Source organism: Delphinapterus leucas, chromosome 15 (genome assembly GCF_059928025.1).
Source record: "Delphinapterus leucas isolate spDelLeu-1000000601 "Yukka" chromosome 15, BTC_Dleu_Yukka2, whole genome shotgun sequence".
Taxonomy (NCBI): Eukaryota; Metazoa; Chordata; class Mammalia; order Artiodactyla; family Monodontidae; genus Delphinapterus; species Delphinapterus leucas.
In genome coordinates, this window is record NC_143143.1 from 65,082,355 (window position 1) to 65,105,495 (window position 23,141).

The 23,141-nt window shown below is 53.6% G+C and overlaps 1 protein-coding gene across 5 annotated transcripts in view; it reads left to right on the plus strand.

The window, feature by feature from the left end:
* Nucleotides 1-18,249, plus strand: part of CEP250 (centrosomal protein 250) — a 47,453-nt gene extending 29,204 nt beyond the window's left edge. For 4 of the 5 annotated variants that reach the window (XM_022592566.2, XM_089896789.1, XM_022592567.2 and 1 more), the window contains 14 exons: nucleotides 377-511; nucleotides 1,790-1,933; nucleotides 2,565-2,698; nucleotides 3,626-3,764; nucleotides 4,697-5,039; nucleotides 5,887-6,008; nucleotides 7,004-7,124; nucleotides 8,164-8,285; nucleotides 8,759-11,377; nucleotides 12,980-13,093; nucleotides 13,276-13,431; nucleotides 13,876-13,977; nucleotides 14,926-14,988; nucleotides 16,025-18,237. In XM_022592566.2, the coding sequence (XP_022448274.2) occupies nucleotides 377-511; nucleotides 1,790-1,933; nucleotides 2,565-2,698; nucleotides 3,626-3,764; nucleotides 4,697-5,039; nucleotides 5,887-6,008; nucleotides 7,004-7,124; nucleotides 8,164-8,285; nucleotides 8,759-11,377; nucleotides 12,980-13,093; nucleotides 13,276-13,431; nucleotides 13,876-13,977; nucleotides 14,926-14,988; nucleotides 16,025-16,288 (4,578 nt within the window). In that variant the 3' untranslated portion in view covers nucleotides 16,289-18,237. Of the gene's footprint in view, nucleotides 1-376; nucleotides 512-1,789; nucleotides 1,934-2,564; nucleotides 2,699-3,625; nucleotides 3,765-4,696; nucleotides 5,040-5,886; nucleotides 6,009-7,003; nucleotides 7,125-8,163; nucleotides 8,286-8,758; nucleotides 11,378-12,979; nucleotides 13,094-13,275; nucleotides 13,432-13,875; nucleotides 13,978-14,925; nucleotides 14,989-16,024 lie in introns of all 5 variants that reach the window. The other variant, XM_030762924.2, reaches the window with a different exon arrangement.
* The last annotated feature ends 4,892 nt before the right edge of the window (nucleotides 18,250-23,141 follow it).

Genomic DNA, 23,141 nt, shown 5'->3' on the forward strand with positions numbered 1-23,141 from the left:
CCACCCTGTGATCCCCCTACCTTGGGCCACTTCCTTTCCCACTCCCGAGGGTGGTGCTGCAGGGGCTTCCAGAAGAGAATGTAGCTTCCCACTCTGTTCCCCATGAGCAGGTGATCGGTACCGTTAGCTGCACGGCCGGCGGCATGTCCTACTTCCTGAGGGAGGGCTGTCGTTTACCACATCCTGTCAGCTTGCAAACCAGCAGCAATCTTCGTACTTCCTGGCTCTCAGTCAGTGGGTCCAGACCTTCCTTCGCCCTCAGCCCCCACCCCATTTGCTAGAAGAGCCCTAGAGCAGCTGGCGTGTGCTTGTGGCCTAGTGGGTGAGCATGGTGACCCCTAACCCAACACGCCCTCGCCCTCCTGCCCCTCCACAGATGCAGCTTGAAACAGAGAAGGAGAGGGTGTCCCTCCTGGAGACACTGCTGCAGACCCAGAAGGAGCTGGCAGATGCCAGCCAACAACTGGAGCGGCTGAGGCAGGACATGAAGGTTCAGAAGTTAAAGGAGCAGGTACGGAGGGTGGTTCTGGGCAAGGAAGAAGAGGCAGCATTGATTTATTCATTCACATTGACCTGCTCTTTGGCACTTCTTTGCACCGGGCCCTGCCTAGGTGCTGACATTTGACCAACAGAAAGGTGTGGCACAACGGTGAACATGACAGTCATGGAGTTCTAGTGGCAGAGCAGACACAAAATAAGTGAGATAATTACCGGTTGTGATAAGGGCTGTAAAGGAAATAAATAGGACGATGTAATTGAGAGTGATTCAAAGGAGGCCTCTTTGGACAAGGTGGTCATGGAGGGCCTCTCAGAAAATGACGTTTGAGCTGAACCATTAAGGTTGAAGAGCCAGACCCGTAGACCAGTAAGGATGAACCTTGAAAGCATTATGCTGAGTGAAAGAGGCCAGTTGCAAGAAGGCACACAGTGTGTGATTCCACCTGTGGGAAATATCCAAAACAGGCAAATCTACACAGACAGAAAGTAGATGAGTAGTTGGGAGCGAGGATGGGGGATGGGGAGGGCACAGGATTTCTGTCTGGAGATGATGAAAATGGTAAAAAAATGATCGTGGTGACAGTTGCACAACTCTGTGAATATGCTAAGGCCATTGAATTGTATGCTTTAAATGAGTAAATCGCAGGGTATGCGAACTGAATCTCAATAAAATCATTAAAAGGAAAAGAAAAGAAGCCAGCCATTTGAAGAACAGTTTAGGCAGAGGAAAAAGCTATCATAAGGGCCTGGGACAGGCAGAAAGGGCCTGGGACAGTTCAGGACAGACAGGAGGCAGCATGATAAGCTTGGGGGCAGGAGCCCTTTGTCAGCCATGGTAGGACCTTGGACTTTGTTCTAAGGGCAGTGGGAACATGTTGGATGGTATTTAAAAAGCAGAGTGGGACATGAGTTATTACGTACATATTTTAAAATACTTTAGCTGCTGAGGGGAGAATTTTGTGTGTGTTTGTGTTTGCCTGCTTGCACGTGGGCATGGTGGCATGAAGTGGAAGCAGGGACACCCGGCAGGAGGCTGCTGCAGTGGTCTGGGTGAGGGACCCTGGCCGAGAAAGCCTGGGTGAGCAGTGCACTTGGTGAGGGAGGAGAGGGAATAGGAGGTGAGGACTTGAGGTGACAGGGTATCATGGAAACAACGTGGATAGCTGGGCCCTGCCTCAGCTTTTGGCAACCCAACCAAAACACCAGTATTTATACAACACGGATTGCTGTAACATGGATTTCAAGACCAAGGAAGCTTTCTTCTGCTCCCTGCTGTCTTCTCCCTTCGCAGGAGACCACTGGGATGCTGCAGACCCAGCTCCAGGAGGCTCAGCGGGCACTGCAGCAGGCAGCCCAGCAGCACAAAGACAGCCTCGCTGCCCTCCAGGAAGAGGCCGGCACCCTGCTGCGGGATAAGATAGACCTGCAGAAGCAGGTCCCTGCTCCTCTCTCCCAGCCCAGCACCCTTCCCCAGCACAGCCAGGCTCTCCCACTCCCTCTGGCAGGACGGGGGAACCTTGGCTGCCTGAGCCTGTGAGGGGGAGGGGAAGCCCCAGTACTGAGTGGAAAAGTGAAGGGTGCTCAGAGCTGTGCATGTGCCTCCCAGATCCCTGGGGTAGTTAGTAACCTCTCTCAGTGGGGACCACAGACCTCATATTTTCTTGGCAGCCCCATAGATCCAGCCTCCCCATAGATCCAGTATTTTTATACCAGATTGCTTTTCCTTCTCAAAATCCTATATCAGATGATGGTCGGGTTGTTTATTTTTAAAAAAATACAATCACTTGCTCATCACTTGGCCTTTGGACAGAGTTACATTCAACCAAGGTTTTTATTTGTGCCTGCCTCTATACAGCATATGTGAGGCTGGGGAGACAGGGGACTAGGCTGGATGGTACTGGCAGAGGGAGGTGGATAAGAACAGCATGTGAGGGTTGGCAGGACCTCCAGAGCTTTGAAAATGGGCTGGTGACTCTGGTAAACCTTGAAGGACCCTAAAGCCCTAGGTGAGAAGCATCCTCCCACCAACCTTCCTGCCCTTGGTCCTCATGCCCTTGACTTTCCAGGTGGAGGACTTGAAGTCTCAGCTGGTTTCCAAGGAAGACTCCCAGAGGTTGGTGGACCAGGAGGTTCAGGAGAAGCTGAGAGAGGCCCAGGAGTGTTGCCGAATTCAGAAGGAGCTGGAGAGAGAGAAAGCCAGGTAGGCTAGACAGGCCGTGGAGCTGGCTTTTGCCTGTCTGGGTCCAGGGGTCACTGTGAGGTTGACAGTTTGCTCAGGGCACCTAACCTCTCACGTCTCCAGCTCTGGGCTGTACAGGTAGCTGTGTGGAGAGGGCATGGTCCTTGTCTCCAAAGCTCATGCTTCATTCATTTAGCAGATATTCAGAGAACACATAGCACGCACCAGACACTATGCCAGGGGTTGGGGATATATTAAGACAGTAGAGTCTCTGCCTCAGTAGAATTTCTCGTTTTGTGGGGAAGACGTTAATCAAATAACCCCCAAAGGAAAGTATTGCAGATTATGTTACCTGGAGTCTGAGGAGGGAGAAATCCTTTTGTTGATGAAACTAGAGGCAGGAAGACAAGGTAGGAGACTGGTACAATTGTCCAGATAAGAGAACCAAAGCTGAACCGAGGTAGGGTCGTAGGGAAGGGGAGGAGGGAAGGGGTTTAAGGGGTGTTAGGGGAGTTGGAATCAGTTATTTGTAGTCTTAAAGTGGACTCAGGTGGGATGAGGGGAGGCTGCTGTGATGTGGTCATCAAGACTTCTGAGGGTGAATGGAGGTGCCATTCAGTGAGCTGGGGAACATAGTAGGGGTGACTGGTGGGAGGGGAGGTGCAGAGGGGATGGGAAGAATTGGACATGTTGAATTTGAGGTATTGTATAGATATTTCTGGAATTTTCTAGAGAAGAATAAACTGTGAAGTTGAAATGAAATATATGCATGAAGGACCTAGGAGCACTCAGTAGGTGCTCAGTATATGGAGGCTTTTATTGTTATACTGGAATCATTATCATCACTGTTTCTATTAATTATTAATGCTGTGTTAGAGCAGTCAGATGAGAAGGTAGTTCTTCATTCCCTGAGAGAATGACCCAGCCCTCTGAACCCTCTCTTTTTAGCCTGACTCTGTCGCTGGCGGAAAAGGAACAGAGACTCCTTGTTTTACAAGAGGCTGACTCTGTTCGACAGCAAGAGCTGAGCTCCTTGCGCCAGGACATGCAGGAGGCCCAGGCAGGGCAGAAAGAGCTCAGCGCCCAGGTATTTCCCACCCCACTAAGAGCCCTCTTCCTTGGTGGAAACCTCCTTCTGGAGTCGGCAGGTGATTGCTCAGCCACGCTGAGACCTCAGCAGCCCTGGCAGGAGGGGGAAGCCAGGACCGGGCTGGGTGGGGCTTGGGAACCTGACCCAGGTTTGAGAACGGACCCTGTGGGGAACCTGATGGCCCAGAACACAGTGCCCAGAGGGGCAGAGCTCACACAGGCCTGGTTCAAGCCCAGCCGCTGCCAAGTGTGCCTGGTCTGCCTGGCAAGACACAGCAGGGGTAACCAGTATTACTCCAGACGGGGTCAGCGGCAGCCTCTTGCTTCCAGGGACTCAGTCTGCTCACAGCAGGACCCCAGACCTTGTGCACAGAGGAAGGATGGAACTGGGAGGAGAATAATGAGCAAGTGAGAGCTAGAAGTAGACTGCGGCAGATGAGGACCCAGGTCTGCCTGTTAGACTCCCAGCTCTACTGCTTCCTGGTTGTGCGAACATCACTTTATTCAACCATAAAACAAGGATGATAATTCTTAATCATTATAGGAATATATAAAGTGTCAGGAACACAGTAAGCATTCAATAAATGGTAGCCATTATTATCGTGACTGGTCTTTTTAGGCTCAGTGTCAGTGTTTCAGGCAGATTTCTAATCATAGCAGGGAGCTGGCATAGTTGCCAGGGGGACCAGGGCCAAAGCCCATTTGCATAGCCTAGGCCCATGTGTCAGGAGTCCGTAGGTGGGCATGTAGGTTAAACCTAGGGTTACACTCATTCCGGAGCCCTCCCTTCCTGCTGGAGAGCTGAGCCTACTGAAATCCTCCCAGCCCCAGTCAAGGTTTGCACAGGGATTGAGTGGGGTCAGGCCCGGGAGGGTCTGGGGAGAGGGTATCCATTCCCTGCTCAGAGTGACCATACTTCCTCTCTGGCAGGTGGAATTACTGAAGCAGGAGGTGAAGGAAAAGGAGGCTGACTTTCTGGCCCAGGAAGCACAGCTGCTGGAGGAGCTAGAGGCAGCTCGAGTAACAGAACAGCAGCTACAAGCTTCCTTGTGGGCCCAGGAAACCAAGGCAGCCCAACTACAGCTGCGACTGCGCAGCACGGAGAGCCACCTGGAGGCCCTGGCAGCGGGACAGCAGCCTGGGCACCAGGCCCAGGTCCAGCTGGCCAGCCTCTGTTCTGTCTTGCAGCAGGCCCTGGGGTCTCCTTATGAGAGGGGGCTTGAGCTGAGTGGTGGGGGAGACTCGGCTTCCTCCCTCTGGGGCCCTGAGCCAGGTGAGGCAGCCACCCAGGAACTCAGTTCTTTGGTCAAAGCCAGGCCTAGCTCCCAGGGGAGAAGGGAAGGGAATGCAGTTCCTTAGGCAATACTCATCAAGGCCAAGGACACAGACTCTGGGATTAATTCAATCAGAGTTTGAACCCCAGCTCGGCCATTTGCTAGATGTGTGTCCTTGGGCAAGTCACCTCTTCTCTTTGAATTTGATTTTCTCAACTATAAAATGAGGGTGTTAAAAGTACTTACCGGGACTTCCCTGGTGGCGCAGTGGTTGAGAATCCGCCTGCCAATGCAGGGGACACGGGTTCGATCCCTGGTCCAGGAAGATCCCACATGCCATGGAGCAACTAAGCCCGTGCACCACACTTACTGAGCCCATGTGCCACAACTACTGAAGCCCATGAGCCTAGAGCCCGTGCTACGCAACAAGAGAAGCCACCGCGATGAGAAGCCCGCACACTGCAACGAAGAGCAGCCCCATCCATCCGCAACTAGAGAAAGCCCGAGCACAGCAACGAAGACCCAACGCAGCCAAAAATAAATAATTTTTTTTTAGAAGAAGTACTTACCTCTTGGGATTTTTTTAAGGAGTTAATGAGATGACAAATAAAATCGTTCACACAGTTCCTGGCACTTATTAAATGCCTAACAAATGATAGCATTTTCTAATGCACATCACAGTGCCTGGCACGTAGGTATGCAGACAGGGCATGATGAACAAACTGCTGAGAAGGGGTTCTTTGAGGAGAAGAGGGATGGGTGGGAAGGCCAAGGCCAGGTCTGGGAGGTATGGCTGTTTCTTTTCATAGTGCAGCCAGGTCAGGAGGTGTTTCCTCATTTTTTCAGACCAGAATGGAGCTAGGATCCTCTTTAAGAGATGGCCCCTGCAGACTGCTCTCTCAGCTGAGGCGGTAGCGTCTGCCCTCCAGAAGCTTCACCAAGACCTGTGGAAGACACAGCGGGCCCGGGTATGTGTCTCTGTTCTCCTTCCTCAGGCTCTTCACCTACGCCGAAAAAGACTTGTGAAGCACTTTGACCTGTTTTATTTCTGACGTAAAGTTGGGATGAGTTCCACCTCTATCACTTACTACCCGGCAACTGTGAATAAAGCATTTGGCGTCCTGGGCCTTGGTTTCACTAGTAAAGTAGGGCAAATCGTGCCTGCCTCACAGGGCTGTGAGGAATAAATGAGTGAGGGACTCGAGTGAGCCCTGTAAAACGTGATACTCTGTATAGACCTGTGATACCATTTTGCATCATTTTCCTCTCAGCCATGAATTGTTCTTGGTGTCAAGACCTCCAAGAAAAACCTGACAAATTGGGGATCACTGAGATTTGAGGTTGCCATTTACAGGAACATTCTAGGCCTAAGACTGAACTAAATGTCCCCCAAATTCCACCTCACAGTGAACCCATCAGTCAGTAAAAATTGAGTGTCACCTATATATATGCCAGCCGCTCTGAGCTAGGGATACAAAAAGGAGAAAGACCTGCTCTCTGCCCTCAAGAAGACTTGTGACAGGGCTGAGCAACCAGACTGCATCCTAAGATAAAGCAGAACTGATAGAAATAATTGGATCAATAACAGATGTACATGATAATAATAGGAGGAAGGGACAATTGGGAGGGTCAGAAGGAGGGAAGCAGTGACCTTTGAGCTAAGCTTTGAAGTAGGAGTTTGGGGAGAGGAGGGGTGATCCCGGGCTAAGACTTCAGCAGGAGTTCTGTTTCAAAGACAGACGAGTCAGAAGGGGAACCCTAGGCTCCAGCCATTTGGAGCAGAGCCTGTCATCCCTTCCAGGAGCCAAATGCACATGAGTTCAGAGGTAAATAACCCAGCAATCTGAGAGTAGGTCCGTGATGGCAGACCCTGACAGGCTGAGGGAAGAGAGGGATTGGGCCCTGAACTGGGGCGGCTTTTTGGAAGATGAGGAACTTGAGTTCCACACCCTTTCTTTCCCAGGATGATCTGAGGGATCAGGCCCGGAAGCTGGAACAGCGTCTCACTGATACAGAGGCTGAGAAGAACCAGATCCACACAGAGTTGCAGGCTCTGCAGAGACAGCTCTCCCAGAACCAGGAAGGTAAGAAGCTTAAGGCAGGGGTGGGTTTGGGGCAGAAGAAAGGAAAGGCAGGAAGCCCAGTGGGGCGGGATCAGGCCTGGGAGCCACTCCTTACTGCTTACCCACAACTGTGAGATTTACCTAGAGGCGTCTCCAAAGGGGCGATGACCCCCGTGAACTATTTTTTGTACTTTGCTTGGCCTTTGAGAGCCGTCCTGGATGAAGGGATTAGGAGGAACAGATTTGGTGAACTGAGGGAAGTTGCTAGCTAGGCTTCTGTTTTTTCTGTGAAGATTTAAAAACTGGCACCCTAAGGTCAGGTCTATAAGAACACTGTAAAATTCTATGTCTTTCATCATTTATCAGTGTTACTTATTTTGTTATCTCCAACTATGTTCTCAAATGATTAACCTTTGACAGCAGAAGGATTATGGGCTTGTTTGGGAGATAGGAAGAGGGGGAAATCTGGGGAGAAGCTACCTGTGCCACAGCCAAGGGCTAGGAAGGGTGGTGACTACTAGGAAAGGAAAGGAGAGGGGAGGGTCTTGCGACTCAAGGCTCAACTGTAGAAGGGAAGAAGACAACGTGGGGAGTGGGTCTGGGTCTTAAAAGTATCCCAAACGTCTCCCTGAGAGCCACACACATACAGTTGGGTTCTGGTGCGTTTTACAGAAATGGAGGGTACCCAGTAGAGCAACCCTGGTCTCTAAGAACCTCTGCAAAATCATAGACTTAGGGACTGGAAAGGACCTCCAACATCATCTAGCTCAACCCTGTCTGGAATCCAAGGTTGAGAATCTGTGATCGGGATGGGAAGTGTTGGGATGATTGTCAGGCACTGCTGGAGCTGGGCAGCAGATGCAGACACAAGTCTGGAAGCAGCAGGGAGCCTAGACAGACAGGAGCAGCTGGCAGAAGGGTGATGCCTCTATGAAACTGGGTGTAATTCTCTCCTTCTTGGCCTTTTCCTCCTTTGATTCTATTCCCCATCTTCCATCTGCCTCTATGTCCCTCCTTTCCTCCAATCATGGTTCTTCCTCCACTACCTGTCTTCACAAAGAGAAATCCAAGTGGGAAGGAAAACAGAACTCCCTAGAATCTGAGCTGAAGGAGCTGCGTGAAACTGTGACATCCTTCCAGAGTCGCCTACGGCAAGCAGAGCTCCAGGGAATAGAAGCCCAGGTAAGGTGTTTCTGGTTTGGGGGAGGGGTTGCTTCAGGAGTAGTCCCTCAGGGCCCAGGATCGAGCCCATCCTGGCCCATGGTCGTACCCCATCCATATGTAGTGCCCAGCTTCCTTCAGCAGTGTCTCTGTTTCTCTCGCTCTCCCCACATCCCTGAGGGCCATTATTAAGGCCCTAGTGAATCCTCCTTTAATTACTTTTTCTGAATTGAGGTTGAGATTTTTGTCCCTTTTCCTGAAGGACTAGAGTCTGGGATGACTCATTTGCAACAGTTTTTCCCCTCTGAGCACAGCAGAGCCCAGGGTAGGGTAGGGATATTCTTTTACAGTATCAGCCTAAGTGGAACACGCAGTTCCTTTTGCCCAAATCCTTGACAATGCTGGTGCCGCAGAGGAAGGAAAGGAAGGGCCTGCGTTGGAGTGACAGTTTCAGGGAAGTATAGTTTAAGGTGGTTTTGCATCTTGTTTTGCAGAATGAGCGAGAGTTACTGCAGGCAGCCAAGGAGAACCTGACTGCCCAGGTGGAACATCTCCAAGCATCTGTGGCAGAAGCCAGGGCTCAGGCAGGCGCTGCCGGGGTCCTGGAGGAAGACCTGAGAACTGTGCGCTCAGCACTGAAACTGAAAATCGAGGAGGTGGAGAGTGAGCGCAAGCGAGCCCAGGCCCTGCAGGAGCAGGGCAAGCTGAAGGTGGCCCAGGGGAAGGCTTTGCAGGAGAATCTGGCTCGCCTGGCCCAGACCCTGTCTGAAAGAGAAGAGGAGGTGGAGACTCTGCAGGGAAAAATCCAGGCGCTGGAGAAGCAATGGGAAATGCAAAAGGCTGCTTTGGAAGTGCTGTCCCTGGACCTGAAGAAGAGGACCCAAGAGGTGGATCTGCAGCGAGAACGGATCCGGGAGCTGGAGGAGTGTAGGTCTGTTCTAGAGCATCTCCCCGTGGCCGTCCAGGAGCAAGAGCAGAAGCTGACTCTGCAGAGGGAGCAGATCAAGGAGCTTGAGAAGGACCAGGAGGCGCAGAGGAACATCTTGGAGCATCAGCTTCTGGAACTTGAGAAGAAGGCCCAAGTGATTGAGTCCCAGGAAGGACAGATTGAGGACCTGAAGAAGCAGCTGGTTACCATGGAACGCCTGGCCCTGGACCTAGAGGAAAACCATCACAAAGTGGAATGCCAGCAAAAGGCGATCAAGGAGCTGGAGGGCCAGAGGGAAATGCAGAGGGTGGCTCTGACCCACCTTACACTGGACCTGGAGGAGAGGAGCCAGGAGCTGCAGATGCAGGGCAGCCAGATCCAGGAGCTGGAGAGCCAGAGCACCCTCCTGGCAAGAGAACTCCAGGAGAAGGACCAGGAGGTGACGTCCCAGCAAGACCAGATCAAGGAGCTGCAGAGGCAGAAAGAGCATCTGACTCAGGACCTGGAGAGGAGGGAGCAGGACATGGTGCTGCTGAAGGAAAGGATTCAGGTCCTGGAAGATCAGAGGACCCTGCAGACCAAGATCCTGGAGGAGGACCTGGAGCAGATCAAGCTGTCCTTGAGAGAACGGGGCCGGGAGCTGGCCTCTCAGAGGTGGCTGATGCAGGAGCGGGCAGAGGAAGGGAAGGGCCAGAGTAAAGCTCAGCGAGGGAGCCTGGAGCACATGAAGCTGATCCTGCGCGATAAGGAGAAGGAGTTGGAATGCCAGCAGGAGCGTATCCAGGAGCTTCAGGAGCACAAGGACCAGCTGGAGCAGCAGCTCCAGGGCCTACACAGGAAGGTGGGGGAGACCAGCCTACTCCTGACCCAGCGGGAGCAGGAGATAGTGGTCCTGCAGCAGCACCTGCAGGAAGCCAGGGAGCAGGGGGAGCTGAAAGAGCAGGCACTTCCGGGTCGGCTGGACGAGGCCCAGAGGGCCCTGGCCCAGGGTGCCCGGGAGCTCGAGGCCCTGCAGCACCAGCAGCAGCAGCAGGCCCAGGGCCAGGAGGAGAGCGTGAAGGAACAGGCGGGCTCACTGCAGCAAGCTCTGGAGCAGGCCCACGCCACACTGCAGGAGTGCCAGGCTGAGCTGGAGGACCACAAGGAACACGCGCAGAGGCTCCAGGAAGAGCTGGCAGTGGAGAGACAGCGGGTCCAGGCCCTGGAGGAGGTGCTGGGTGACCTAAGGGCTGAGTCTCGGGAGCAGGAGAAGGCTCTGCTGGCCCTCCAGCAACAGTGCGCCGCGCAGGCCCAGGAGCATGAGGCGGAGGCCAGGACCCTGCGGGACAGCTGGCTGCAGGCCGAGGTGATGCTCCAGGAACGGGACCGGGAGCTGGAGGCCCTCCGGGCAGATGGCCAGTCCTCCCAGTGTCGGGAGGAGGCTGCCAGGGTCCAGGCTGAGGCTCTGCAGAAGGCCCTCAGCAAGGCTCAGGCCACCCTGCAGGAGAAAGAGCAGCATCTCCTTGGGCAGGCGGAGCTGAGCCACAGCCTGGAGGCCAGCACGGCCACCTTGCAGGCTGCCCTGGACTCCTGCCAGGCACAATCCCGGCAGCTGGAGGAGGCCCTGAGGAAGCGGGAAGGTGAGATCGAGGACCAGGACCTCCGACACCAGGAGGCCGTGCGGCAGCTCCAGGAGGCACTTGCCCAGAGGGATGAAGAGCTGAGACACCAGAGGAGGCAGGGACAGCTCCTGGAGAAGCCTCTGGCCCAGCGGGGCCTAGAGGATGTGACCCAAGAGAAGCAGGAGCCAAGGCACGAGAGAGAAGAGGAAGAGACGAGGGGCCTTCGTGAGAGCCTAAGGCAGCTACGGTGGACTCTAGCCCAAAAGGAAGAGGAGATCCTGGAGCTGAGGGAGGCTCGGCCAAGGAAGGGTCTGGAGGACTCGCCCTGCAGCCACAGAGCCTCCCCAGGGGAGAAGCCGTCTTCCACACTTGATTCCTCAGCGCCCACGCTGCAGCGGGAGCTGGAGCGACTACAGGTGGCCCTGAGGCAGACGGAGGCCAGGGAGATCGAGTGGAGGGAGAAGGCCCAGGACCTGGCACTGTCCCTGGCCCAGAGCAAGGCCAGCGTCAGCAGTCTGCAGGAGGTAGCCCTGTTCCTGCAAGCCTCTGTCCGGGAGCGGGACTCGGAACAGCAGAGGCTGCAGGTGAGTCACCCCGTGGGTGGGAAGGGCTGGGGCAGAGCCCGGTCTGCCTGGGCTCTGGGGCTGCCTGCACCTCAGGGTGTGAGAAAGCTGAGGTCACGAGCACCTCAACAGAGTGGAATCCAGGTTACTGTGCTAGTGCGGTGGGGGAAGATGTGGCATCCACAGTCCCTGCCCTCCTAGAGCTGATGGTCTAGTGGAGAAGCAGTTATAATGCAGTGCCTAATTAGGGTTGGTGCCTGACACGTGAAGTTTCGTGTGCTCTGAGCATACCGGAGGGACCACCCCACCTTTCCTGGTAGAAGTGGTGTTTAAGATTAGATCTGAAGGGACCAGTAAGGAAAGAGCCAAGCACAGGTTGGGGGAGGGAGAGGAAGAAGGAGGAAAGAGAGCGTGGAGTATCTGTGAGGGAGTTCAGGCTGCCAGGGACAGAGAAGAGGCTCTGGCAAGAGAAGAGAGGACAGCAGGGGGCCGTCATTTAGGGCTTGTCAGCATGTTAAGGACCTGGGTGACCAGTGCGAAGTGGATGAAGGGTTTGGGGCAGGGGAGTGACACGATCAGGTATATAGTTCAGAAAGATGGCTCAGGCTGCCGGGGGAGCAACTGTAGACCTGGGGAGACTGACCAGGAGAGAAGTAGGAATGGTTATTATCTTCATTTTATAGTTGAGGAACGGCAGTTAAGAGAGGTTAAGTAACCTGTCCAAGGTCATCCAGCTAGTAAAGGGCAGAACTAGGGTTAGACCTAAGCAGGCTGGCCTCGTACTACTAAGCTCCTTCTCTCTCCCAGACAGCCTCCACCCACACGTGTACCTTCCGTTCCTCTTCTCTGTCTGTCCTCTTGACCTTTACCATTTATGAACCCTAGGGTTCCTAGAAAATATCTAGCACTAGTCTTCCCATTTATCTAAAGGGGTTTAATCCCAGAGGCTTAATCTAAGCTTCACGTGGTCTTTGTGTGTGTGTGTGTGTGGCCGTGCCTCCCGGCATGTGGGATCTTAGTTCCCTGACCAGGGATGAAACCCACGCCCCCTGCATTGGGAGTGCGGAGTCTTAACCACTGGACCACCAGGGAAGTCCTCACTGTGGTCATTTTACAAACGAGGTAATTGGGGTTTGGAAAGAGCCCATACCTTTACCCAAGTCATATAGCCAATACGTGGTGACACAATACCCGGCTCTGTGTGATTCCTGAGTCCATGCTCTTTCCACAACACCTAGTGCTCCCAATTGTCGCTTAGCTTAGGGGAGATCTAAAACGCGAGTTCCCTGGTGGCCTAGTGGTTAGGGTCTCACTGCCGTGGCCCTGGTTCAATCCCTGGTCGGGGAACTAAGATCCCACAAGCCACGCGGTACGGCCAAAAAAATAAAAATAAAAATAAAAAAAATAAATAAAATGAGACAGGTTTTAGTCCTAGTCCACCATGTATCCTTGGGAAGATCCCTCTCTGCTCCTTAGTTTTATCCACCTGTAAAATGAAAGTTATCCACTAGAATAGCTCAGAGATGCCAGGAAAAGTAAGACTATAACCTGATGAGAAAATTGTTGAGGACGGAGGGTGGAGTGGGTCTTGATATGAGGCCATAATGGTGTGACTCACCCCAGGATGAGTTGGAGCTCAGCAGACAAGCTCTGGAGAAGGAGCGACTCCACAACCCAGGCCTGACCAGCCGAGCAGAACGGGGGCCCAGAGGAGACCCCGGCGCCCAGCTGGGAGAGGTGAGCTGGGGGCCTGGTGGGAACAGATGGCCCAGGAGGGAGTGCCTGTCCAGGGGCTTGTCCCCTTCCCCTGGGAATTGGGTCCCTGAAGCCCAGACCTGCCAGGCTAGTCCTTTGCCCTCTATCTGTTCCTCACCTGTCTGAGGGGCTGCCCGGCTGAGACTGACAGGTCTCTCCTTCAGGTCTCGGGGGCGAAGACTGAGCCGAGTCCTGAGGTGGAGGAGAAGCAGCTCTGGGAGCAGAGGCTTGAACACCTGCAGCGAGCGGTGGCGCGGCTGGAGGTTGACCGAAGCCGACTGCAGCACTACAATGCCCAGCTGCGGACCACCCTGGAGCAGGTGGGTGACTCCTGTCCTCAGCTCCCTCCCGGGTCTGCTGGGCATGCATCTCCACTTCTCATGCAGCCCCCAGAGCAGGGGTTAGTAAACTATAGCCCAGGGGCCAAATTCGGCCCACTGTCCGTTTCTGAAAATAAAGCTGTTTGGAGACATTGCAGTAGTTGTGACACAGATCGAATGGCCCACAGTGCCTAAAATACTGCAGAAAAGGTTTGCTGGCCCTACTTCAAAGGCTGAGGAGGCCGGCCCCACCTCCTCTGCTGCAGCAGCACTTTGCACTCAGGGCTACCCCAGCAAGCGCTCTCCTCAGCCCAGTTCAGCTTCCCATGGCTGCTGGCCCCTTATACTTGCCCCACCCTCACACCGGCCTCCTCTCAAAAAAGGCGGCTCCGCTCCAGACCCAGAGCCAAGCCAAGCCCTGACTTCTCACTCGCATCTCGGCAGGTGGAGCGAGAGCGGAGGAAACTGAAGAGGGATTCCCTGCGAGCATCGCGGGCGGGCGTCCTGGAGAGCGGTGAAGCCACGGCACCGTCACCCACCCAGCAGGTTTGTCTATTTCATCGACTGCAGCCTCAGGAGAGCCCAAGCCCAGCCACTAGAAACAGCCCTCTGCAGTGCGTATCCCAGGCTCCCCTTGCAAGGGGAGGAGCCACTCCAGCCAGTCCGTAGGGCCCCTCCTGACCGGGCTCTGCCCCACCCAGCACTGTCCCTGACCCGGGAAGGAGGCCCAACATCAGTGGGCGGGGCTGGAGTCAGCCCTGCTTTCTGAGGAACCCGACCTTCACTGATACGCAGTCCACCTGCCCCCCAGACCAGTGCTTCAGGCTCCCAGGAGCAGGCCTCGTGGGGCTTCTGGTCTCTCCCTGCATGTAGGTGTTGGGTGGTGCTTGCCGGACCTGGATGTTCCTAGGAGCTTGATAGCAGCTTCTTGGACCTCTTAGACTTCCTTGCCCTTTGCAATACTGAATTTACAAGATATGGGTCCAGGGTATTTCCTGGGGCCAGAAGGATCTGGGGGAAGACACCACAAACCAGCACTCTTTTAGTTGAGTTATGCCTGTCAGTAGACAGCCTTGGGGCCTGGCAGGTAGGGACTGTTTCTGGTGTCTGAGCACCTCCTAACCCTCCATCCCCCTTCCTTCAAGGAAAGCTTCCCAAGGGACAGGCCCCTTGTCTTACTTCCCCTCTGCATCCTTAGCTCATGGACCAGGGCTAGCACGAAGCAGGTGTGTGCTGAACTTTAAATGAAGAGGTACCTCAAAGAAGCCAGTCCCATACAAGCCTTTGGGACATTTGGCCTCAGGTCTCCATTGCGTTGGTTTGGGCCCTCTGGGGCTTCTCCTTGCCCCAGGGCCATGGTGCCCCAGAGAGTTCAATCTGAGTTCAGGCACTTTTGGCCCATAGCCCTTGCCCTGGTCCCCAGGATTGTGAGGAGGCCTGCACAAACTCCAGTGGAAGGCCTGTTCCAACAGGAATGGCATTTGTCTTCCACAGGATGGAAGAGGAGGACAGAAGGGCTCCTCAGATGCCAGGCACGTGGCTGAACTGCAGAAAGAGGTACGTTCTGGAAGGATCCGTTTTCTAAGCCCCTTTTCCCTCCCTTGCACTCAGGCAGCAAGGCTTTGGTGTCTGCTATGTGCTTGGCCCTTTGTGCACCTCCAGCAGGGAGAGGGGAAATAGTTCCTGCCTAGAGAACTTCAGTCCTCGTGGGAGGCAAGCACAGGCTCCGGACGCACAGGCTCAGCGGCCATGGCTCACGGGCCCAGCCGCTCCGCGGCATGTGGGATCTTCCCGGAACGGGGCACGACCTCGTGTCCCCTGCATCGGCAGGTGGACTTTCAACCACTGCGCCACCAGGGAAACCCTAAGCTATTACTTTGAATTCTCTTAAACTCACACAAAGCAATCGCTGAGACAGGGCCCGGACTAGGGGGAGGCAAGACAGGCCTCACTGTTGACCTGGAGATCCTCCTTAAATTTTGCACCCTAGGAGCATCTGTTGCCCCACCCTAGTCCTGGATGTGCCCTGACCTCCCAAAAACTTCACCTCCCGGGGCCCTCAGCGCACTCATCTTGAGAAATGGGTCAATCAGTGATTCTCAACCCCGGCTGCACGCTAGAACCACCTGGGGAGCTTTGGAAAAAAACTGATGCTCAGGCCTCACACCTGCCTAATTAAGTCAGAAAATTTCTTAAAACCTTCCAAAAGGGGCACGATGGAGCTCTCTGCAGGGATTAGAGCATTCTGTATCTTGATTGAGATAGTGGTTATATATGGGTATGTATGTTATGAAATTGGTCAAAATGTACTTAAAATCTGGGCATTTTATTACATGTAAACATGTGAATAGTCTGGTTGGTTTTTTTAAGCTCTCTCTCTGAGTCTCCTGTGCAGCCAGGGTTGACAATCACTGGATTCTCTGATTGCCAGCAGCCCTTCCCCCAAATGCTGTAAAGCCTCATCCTGAGATTCGTGGGTGAGGTGTTCATTCAAACGCTGGTCTGACAGGAGCCACAGGAGCCGAGCAGGAAGGGTTGGGGCAGCTTCGAGGCCCTCCACTGCTCTCACCCTCTTGGTTTTCCTGCCCCTCAGGTGGCCCTGCTGCGAGCCCAGCTGGCCCTGGAGCGGAAGCAGAAGCAGGACTACATCGCCCGCTCAGTACAGACGAGCCGTGAGCTGGCGGGCCTGCACCACAGCCTCTCTCACTCCCTCCTCGCCGTGGCCCAGGCCCCAGAGGCCACTGTCCTGGAGGCCGAGACCCGAAAGCTGGATGAGTCTCTGACTCAAAGCCTGACATCCCCTGGGCCGGTCCTGCTGTGCCCCAGCCCCAGCGCTGCTCAAGGCGCCTCCAGGTAGCAGCTGCAGCAAGGGCAGGACACGGGCCAGCCTGGGAGCACACAGACAGACAGAAGGCCGTAGAGCGGGTCGTGGCCCCTCCACACAGCTGCTGTTTGCCAAAGAAAATTCTGACTCTGTTACCTAGCCTGGGAGCCCCAGGTCAGCTGGCATTCCCCGGAAGAGGGAGGGAAAGCTGCAAGGCTGGGGGAAGGCCCTGACTCACATGGGAATGAGGCACATCACACTTGCTGCCGGCCTGCAGTCACCCAGAGAGCGCCTTTCCCTGGCCAAGGGGCGTCTGCTGCCTCTCGCCTAGAACTCATCATCCAGCACTTCACCCTCTCGGACACCACCCCCTCCAGCAATAAACCCTGGGTCTTTGCATTTGTTCTCTGCTGCTGTCTCTACTGTGTAGCTGGGCAACAGCCGTACATCAAGGGCATCTATTAAGGAAGAATTCACTGAAGATTCCTGTCAGGTGGCATGCATTTGTCATCTACCTGCATTCTGATAGAGAGGGGCTACAGAAGATACACAAGACAAAGCCCCTGCCCACAGGAAGCTTGAGCCCAATTGACAATAACAGGCAGATGAGTCAGAGACAGTTGTGTGTGCTGCCTAGAAGTGCTGTAGAAATTCCAGGGGCTGAGGCAGGAAGGTATGAACTGGCCCTTGGTGGCTGGAGATGAGTTGGGAGGGTTGCTAAGCATACTGGTGAGAAGACTGGTTGGCCTTAGCAGGGTGTGTTTGCGCTGAGGGATGAGTCACGAGGGAGAGGAGGGAGGGCCTTGGGATCTAGATTTGAACTCATGGATAGTGATGAACCATCATACGTTCTTGACTTAAAACATGTTCTGGGGACTTCAAAAACACTGAGCTGGCTTTTGGCTAAAGTCAGCCTCTTGAGTTCAGAAGTTCTATCTGGCTTCATTCCCCTTCCGCGCTGGGTGAAAGGCCTCGGGGTGTCCCTTTCTGGGCATATCAGCTGCAACCGACTGTGGCCCCCTGTAGTCCAGCCATAGGTCAAGCCAGGAAAGAGGATGGAGTGTGGCAGGACTTGTCACTTACGGCCTGGCCCTGGTTTAGGCAGTGTACAGGCTTAAGACCTATTGTTGGCAACTTCCTCAAAGCCTAAGAGAGAACAGTTTTCTTTAAAGAAGCAGGCATGGGACTTCCCTGGAGGTCCAGTAGGTAAGACTCTGCAGTCCCAATGCTGGGGGCCCAGGTTCGATCCCTGGTCAGGGAACTAGATCCCACATGCATGCCACAACTAAGAAGTCTGCTGCAACTATGAGCCCACATGCTGCAACTAAAAAAAAAAAAATCCCGCATGCCGCAACTAAGACCCGGGGCAGCCTAAATTAATTAATTAATTTAAATATATATAAATATATATATATAGGGCTTCCCTGGTGGTGCAGTGCATAAGAATCTGCCTGCCAATGCAGGGGACACAGGTTCCATCCCTGCTCAGGGAAGATCCCACATGCCGCGGAGCAGCTAAGCCCGTGTGCCACAACTACTGAGCCTGTGCCCTAGAGCCCGTGAGCCACAACTACTGAAGCTTGCGTGCCTAGAGCCCGTGCTCCACAACAAGAGAAGCCACCACAATGAGAAGCCCGCACACCACAACTAGACAAAGCCCACGTGCAACAACGAAGACCCAACACAGCCAAAAAATAAATAAAAAATAATGATAATAAAAATTTTTTAAATAAAATAAAGAAGCAGGCATGACCTTCTTCCAGCCCTCCAAACGTAATCTGTGATTCCTCTTACCTAGGCATGGGGATGGAGCTAAGGCCGGCTAAGAATGTGGGAGTTTAGGAGCAGCACCACGGTCCCCCAGACCTACTTACCCGGAGCTCAGGCCCCATTATACCCCGTCACACCACACAGAGTGGGTAGGGGGCTGTTCACAGCTGCTGGAGCTTGGTTCCAAAGCCCATGCACGGGACTCTGCACAGATGCTTAGTAAAAAACAGTTTAAGACCCCCCAGAGCTAAATCTGGGGCCCCCAAGATGCCAGCCGGTCCCTGCCTCTAGTCACATCCCTGTGGCTCAGAATCCTTACCTGGCCTTTTCGATGCTAGGAGTTCTCAGGGACAAATGAGATTTCTCTGGGTTCCTTACCTTTTTTGGTCCCCCAACCCTGGCTCTGTAGCTTAGAGCCTGACAGAGGGACCCTGTTGTTTACCTTGGAGTTTCTTCTCAGTTCTGTTATCTGTAGGTTGTAAGCCAAGGCCTTAAGCCTCACACACCTTCTGGGAGCAGGGAGAGAGACTTCAGCAGATGAAAGGCGTTGTAGAGGCAGCCAAGCAAGGTCTTCATTAAGTAATAAACTATATCTGCTCCTCACTCCCCATCCAACCCTCAGTAGCCCCTCACCCTCACTCTAGACCTCAGGCTAAGGCCTCCCCTCCCCACCAGATATTGGTCAGGGTTAGTCTTCAAGTGTAGACTACATTCTTGCTCTCACATTCTTAGCTTGTGGATGATTTTCTGCTCCAACTTCCTAACATACACTTTCTTTGACCAATAGTAGGATCAGCTGTTTGGAGGGTCCCACCAGTAACAGAGCCAACTGCTCTTCTTATCAGCTCCAAACCCAAAGAGAGAGACCTGAATTGGAGAAGCACGAAGGAAAGAATATGGGTCTTCCAGGCAGGACCCAACCTTGCCCCAAGGCATCAGGCCAGAGTTCCCTTTCCTTCTCTTTGTCACATGCAACAGGGCATAACCAGAGCAGTGAATCCAGTGGATGGGCACTGCCTCTGACCATCCAGCCAGTTCTCACGGATACAGTAGAGGGTGGTGTGATTGATCTCCAGAACCTGGGGGAAAGGAGGTCAGAGCTGAGCACGCAGGTCTTCTCCATCCACAAATCCTCCCCCTCCCTCCAGCCTTCTCCTTTCCTGCTTTGATAGAGGCTGCTACAGGCCCCAAAGTCCTGAGAACAGAAGGGGGCGAGAGCTGAGTCAGAGTCTGGACAACGTTCTTGTTCCCAGGGAGCGCTGGGTCTGGTGGGTATGACACCCTGCTCGCTCAAAGAGCCTCCATGCTTTGCATGTTAGAGCGACAATCACCACATTGCAACCTAATTACCTTTTCTCATCTGCTTCCCGCCCGGGGACTAGCAGGGTGGTCTCTAACTCCATCAGGAGCTGCAGGGCCCATCGGGAGTGCTAGGCAAACCAGGTAGACGCCCTGCTGATGCAGGCAGGCTATGTAGATGCTCTGGGGCCAGCAGCAGAACTTCCAGAAGTACCTGTGGAGGTGGGGAGACCCCACCCACAAAAGCAGCAAGGCATCCTCCAGCCCGAGACTTCACATGCAGGCCTCATCTCAGCCCATGGGACAGGTCCCTTGGGCAGTGAGTTGGTTCAGTTGTTCGATCTTAGGACAGACGATGCCTTTAGCAGTTCCCCCTGCAGTGCTGCACCTCCTACCTCCTGTCCCACGAACCACCTACTCGCACTTGCTCCTGGGGCTGAGGAAGGGACCAGCTGAGCAATATGAAAACGCTGAGTCCTGAAGAGCCGGGGGAGTGGTGAGCAGAGGCAGGGAGGGGCAAGGAGCGGGGACCTCCAGTGTGCCCCGAGCCATGAGATCCCTCTGCGCAGTCCTGGCGTTCAGGCTTCACTCCGCTCACCACACCGAGAAAGGAGGCAAGGGAGAAGGAAGAACGAGAACAAGGGGTCTCAAGGTTCTGGGGCCCTGCAGTTGACTCCCCTGCTCTCCTGAGACCAGGGTTTGCCTAGACCCTGACGGAGGCGAAGGCAAGGAGCGAGGCTTCTCCAGAGAAGAAAGGACTGTGCTCCTGGCCCCGCGGTTGTTCACCTGACTCACATCAGTACCCTGTCACGGAGTGGACATTATGACCTCTTTCTTCTCAGTCCTTTGTCATTAATGCCCCCAGCTCTTTAAATGCCTTCATAGGGCCTGAAGCTTGGCACAGGTGGAAGGGCTTGGAGGCAAGAAGTTGAACAGGTCAGGGGTCAGAGGAGAGACGTGAGCAAAGGCTGTGAGGTGGCCATCTGAGAGCGGGTGCTCGCTGTTCCCAGCTCATGGTCATTTGTGTGGAGGCAGAAAGTGGTAAGAATTAGTATTCAAGTTTAGTCCTTCCTTAATTACCACTACTTGTTGGGTGAGGGAATCAGGGAAGGCTTTTTTTCAGTGCCTGGTAACCCATGCATCGCTCCTGCACCTCCTGTCTTGGTTTCCTGTCATTACCTCTCCTGTATCTGCATATTCCAACCCTACCAAGAGTCTAAGGCTTGTTGCTGGCCAAGAGTAGGCTCACATCCGAGCTGGCTAATTCCCTTGCCTTCTGCTGTTGCGTGATGCTCGGCAAGTCATGCTGGAGCCTTAAGCTATAACTCTTTTCCCTGCATAAGGGGTCATCTCTTCAGCTTGTCCACCCGACCGCAAATAGAGAAACCCTGTGGATGGGGTCAGATGCACTGGTTGCTGCCCCCTGCTCCTAATCCAGCTTTTCATTCATCTGACAAATACTCATCAAATCTATGTGTCGCAGAGCTCCATGACACGCACTAAAAGGAGGAGCTCGTCTCCAGGGGAGACAGACCCTGGACGTAAAGAAACACTCACAGCATGACCTGGGTGCTGGGAAGAGACTCACTGGCCACTTGTAATGAGGCCAGGGAAAGTGTCACAGAACATCTTGGAGGAAGAGAGGGCTTGAGGGCCCTTTCAAAGTGTTTGTCGAGCCGATTGGTTACACTGGGTGCATGGCATCAAGGGCTGCACCTGCGGGTCCCGGGAGCAATGGCAGCTCTTGGAGTTGTACCAGCTAGCCCGGTCAGGTGAGACCGCTCTGAGAACAGAAGCATCAGCCACAGGTGAGCATCAAGGCAGCCCACCAGCCTCAAACCCACCATTAAGCTTTCATTCCTGTCCCGTGGGACAACTCACAGGGCAAGTGCCAGGCTGACTCGGACAGCAGGCTCCGGAAAAAATAAGAAGCTGTGGTCACAGCCTCCACCAACATCCCACTGCCCTGGTGGCCTCCATCACTTCCTCAACCCTCCTCACCACATCTCCTTGTAGCACTTCACCCTTCACCTCCCCAGCCACCTGCTAAGCCCTACAGGGTGCTGTGCTGGAGGATGAGGGGAGGGAGGGGAGAAGTGCCTTTTGGTGTGTCCTGTGGCCTCCCTGGAGGAGAAGGGGTTGATGCCCAATGGGGTCCTTCCTGCCAGCCCATTTGTATCAGGGACCCCACCACACAAGTCACATTGTGAGTTCCTGAATGTAGGCTTTGTAGGTAAGATCACCTTCACCTTGGCATTCAGCCCAGGGTCCAGCTGGTGAGAGAGGGCTTAGAAACCAAGTATGATGGGGACAGGAATGAAAAGGGCAAGACTACATGCCAAGGCTAGTGTGGTGCATCTCTGAGAGGGATGCCAGCTATTCCCGATGCAGGCTTGTTAAGCATGAGGCAGACAGGGGAAAGGAAGAGCCTTTTGGCCCCTCTTGAGAAAAGAGGCTACGAGAAAACTTTGTGATGTGCTTAAAAGCAAATTTCTATCCAACCAAACTTGGGGGGCGGGTAGGTATTTTTGTTTTGCTTTGTTTTTAGGCCACATTTAGGCTTGCAGGGATCTTAGTTCCCTGACCAGGGATCGAACCCAGGGCTCTCAGTGAAAGCGCTGAGTCCCAAACCACTAGACCGCCAGGGAATTCCCTAGATTTTCATTTATTTAAAATGAAACAATTGCACGCACATGGTTAAAAAAAATAGAATAGAAGGCAGGGAAGGTGAGTCTCTTCCCAGCACCCAGGTCATGCTGTGAGTGTTTCTTTACGTCCAGGGTCTGTCTCCCCTGGAGACGAGCTCCTCCTTTCGCAAAAAAAAAAAAAAAAAGAAAAAAAGAATAGAAGGCAGCAGTTTCCTACCCCATTCCTTTTTTTTTTTTTTTTTGGCCACGCCACGCAGCATGAGGGATCTTAGTTCCCCAACCAGGGATCGAGCCCACGCCCCCTGCAGTGGAAGCACAGAGTCTTAACCACTAGAAAGCCAAAAAAGTCCCACCATCCCATTCTTTTTTAACCCCTTTCCAATTTTTTAAACTCTATTTTCGCAGAGGGTAACTTTGTTCCTCTAAATAGTGTTTATATGATGCCATATGGGCCCAGCATCTGGAACAAGATGGTGATAGGTAGCTGCACTGCCCACACCTTTGGGGATTCTTGGACTCTGGTTCTGAGCCAGACACCTGGCATCTCTGTGCCCTTAGGGAGGTGGGTAAATGTGCTCTCAGCTGTACCAGGGATATTTACATTTTGTTAGGTTATGTGTGTTTGTCGGGCAGCCAAAGTAAAAATGTAGTGGATTCGTTTTGGATACCCAGCAACTGAAAACCCTCATTAACTAAGGCTCTTTGCTTACCTTGAACTACTGTTTCTACCAAGAAGGCAAGATAAATGCTTGCCCCCTGCCCTCGTTTGATGTAATAGTCTTCTCCAACGATTGTTTTTATTTCTCTTTGAGTATCATTATGGACCCAAGGATTTTTATATATTCACTGTGATTCATTCATGACAGTTGCTTTTTTTTTTTTTTTTTTGCGGTACACGGGCCTCTCACTGCTGTGGCCTCTCCCGTTGCAGAGCACAGGCTCCGGACGCACAGGCCCAGCGGCCATGGCTCACGGGCCCAGCCGCTCCGCGGCATGTGGGATCTTCCTGGACCGGGGCACGAACCTGTGTCCCCTGCCTCGGCAGGCGGACTCTCAACCACTGCGCCACCAGGGAAGCCCATCAGTTGCTATTTTTGATGCTCAAATTGTCCCAAATTTGATGTCCAGTTTTTCCTTGTACTTTTCTTGTTCAGACATGGAATCTTTTG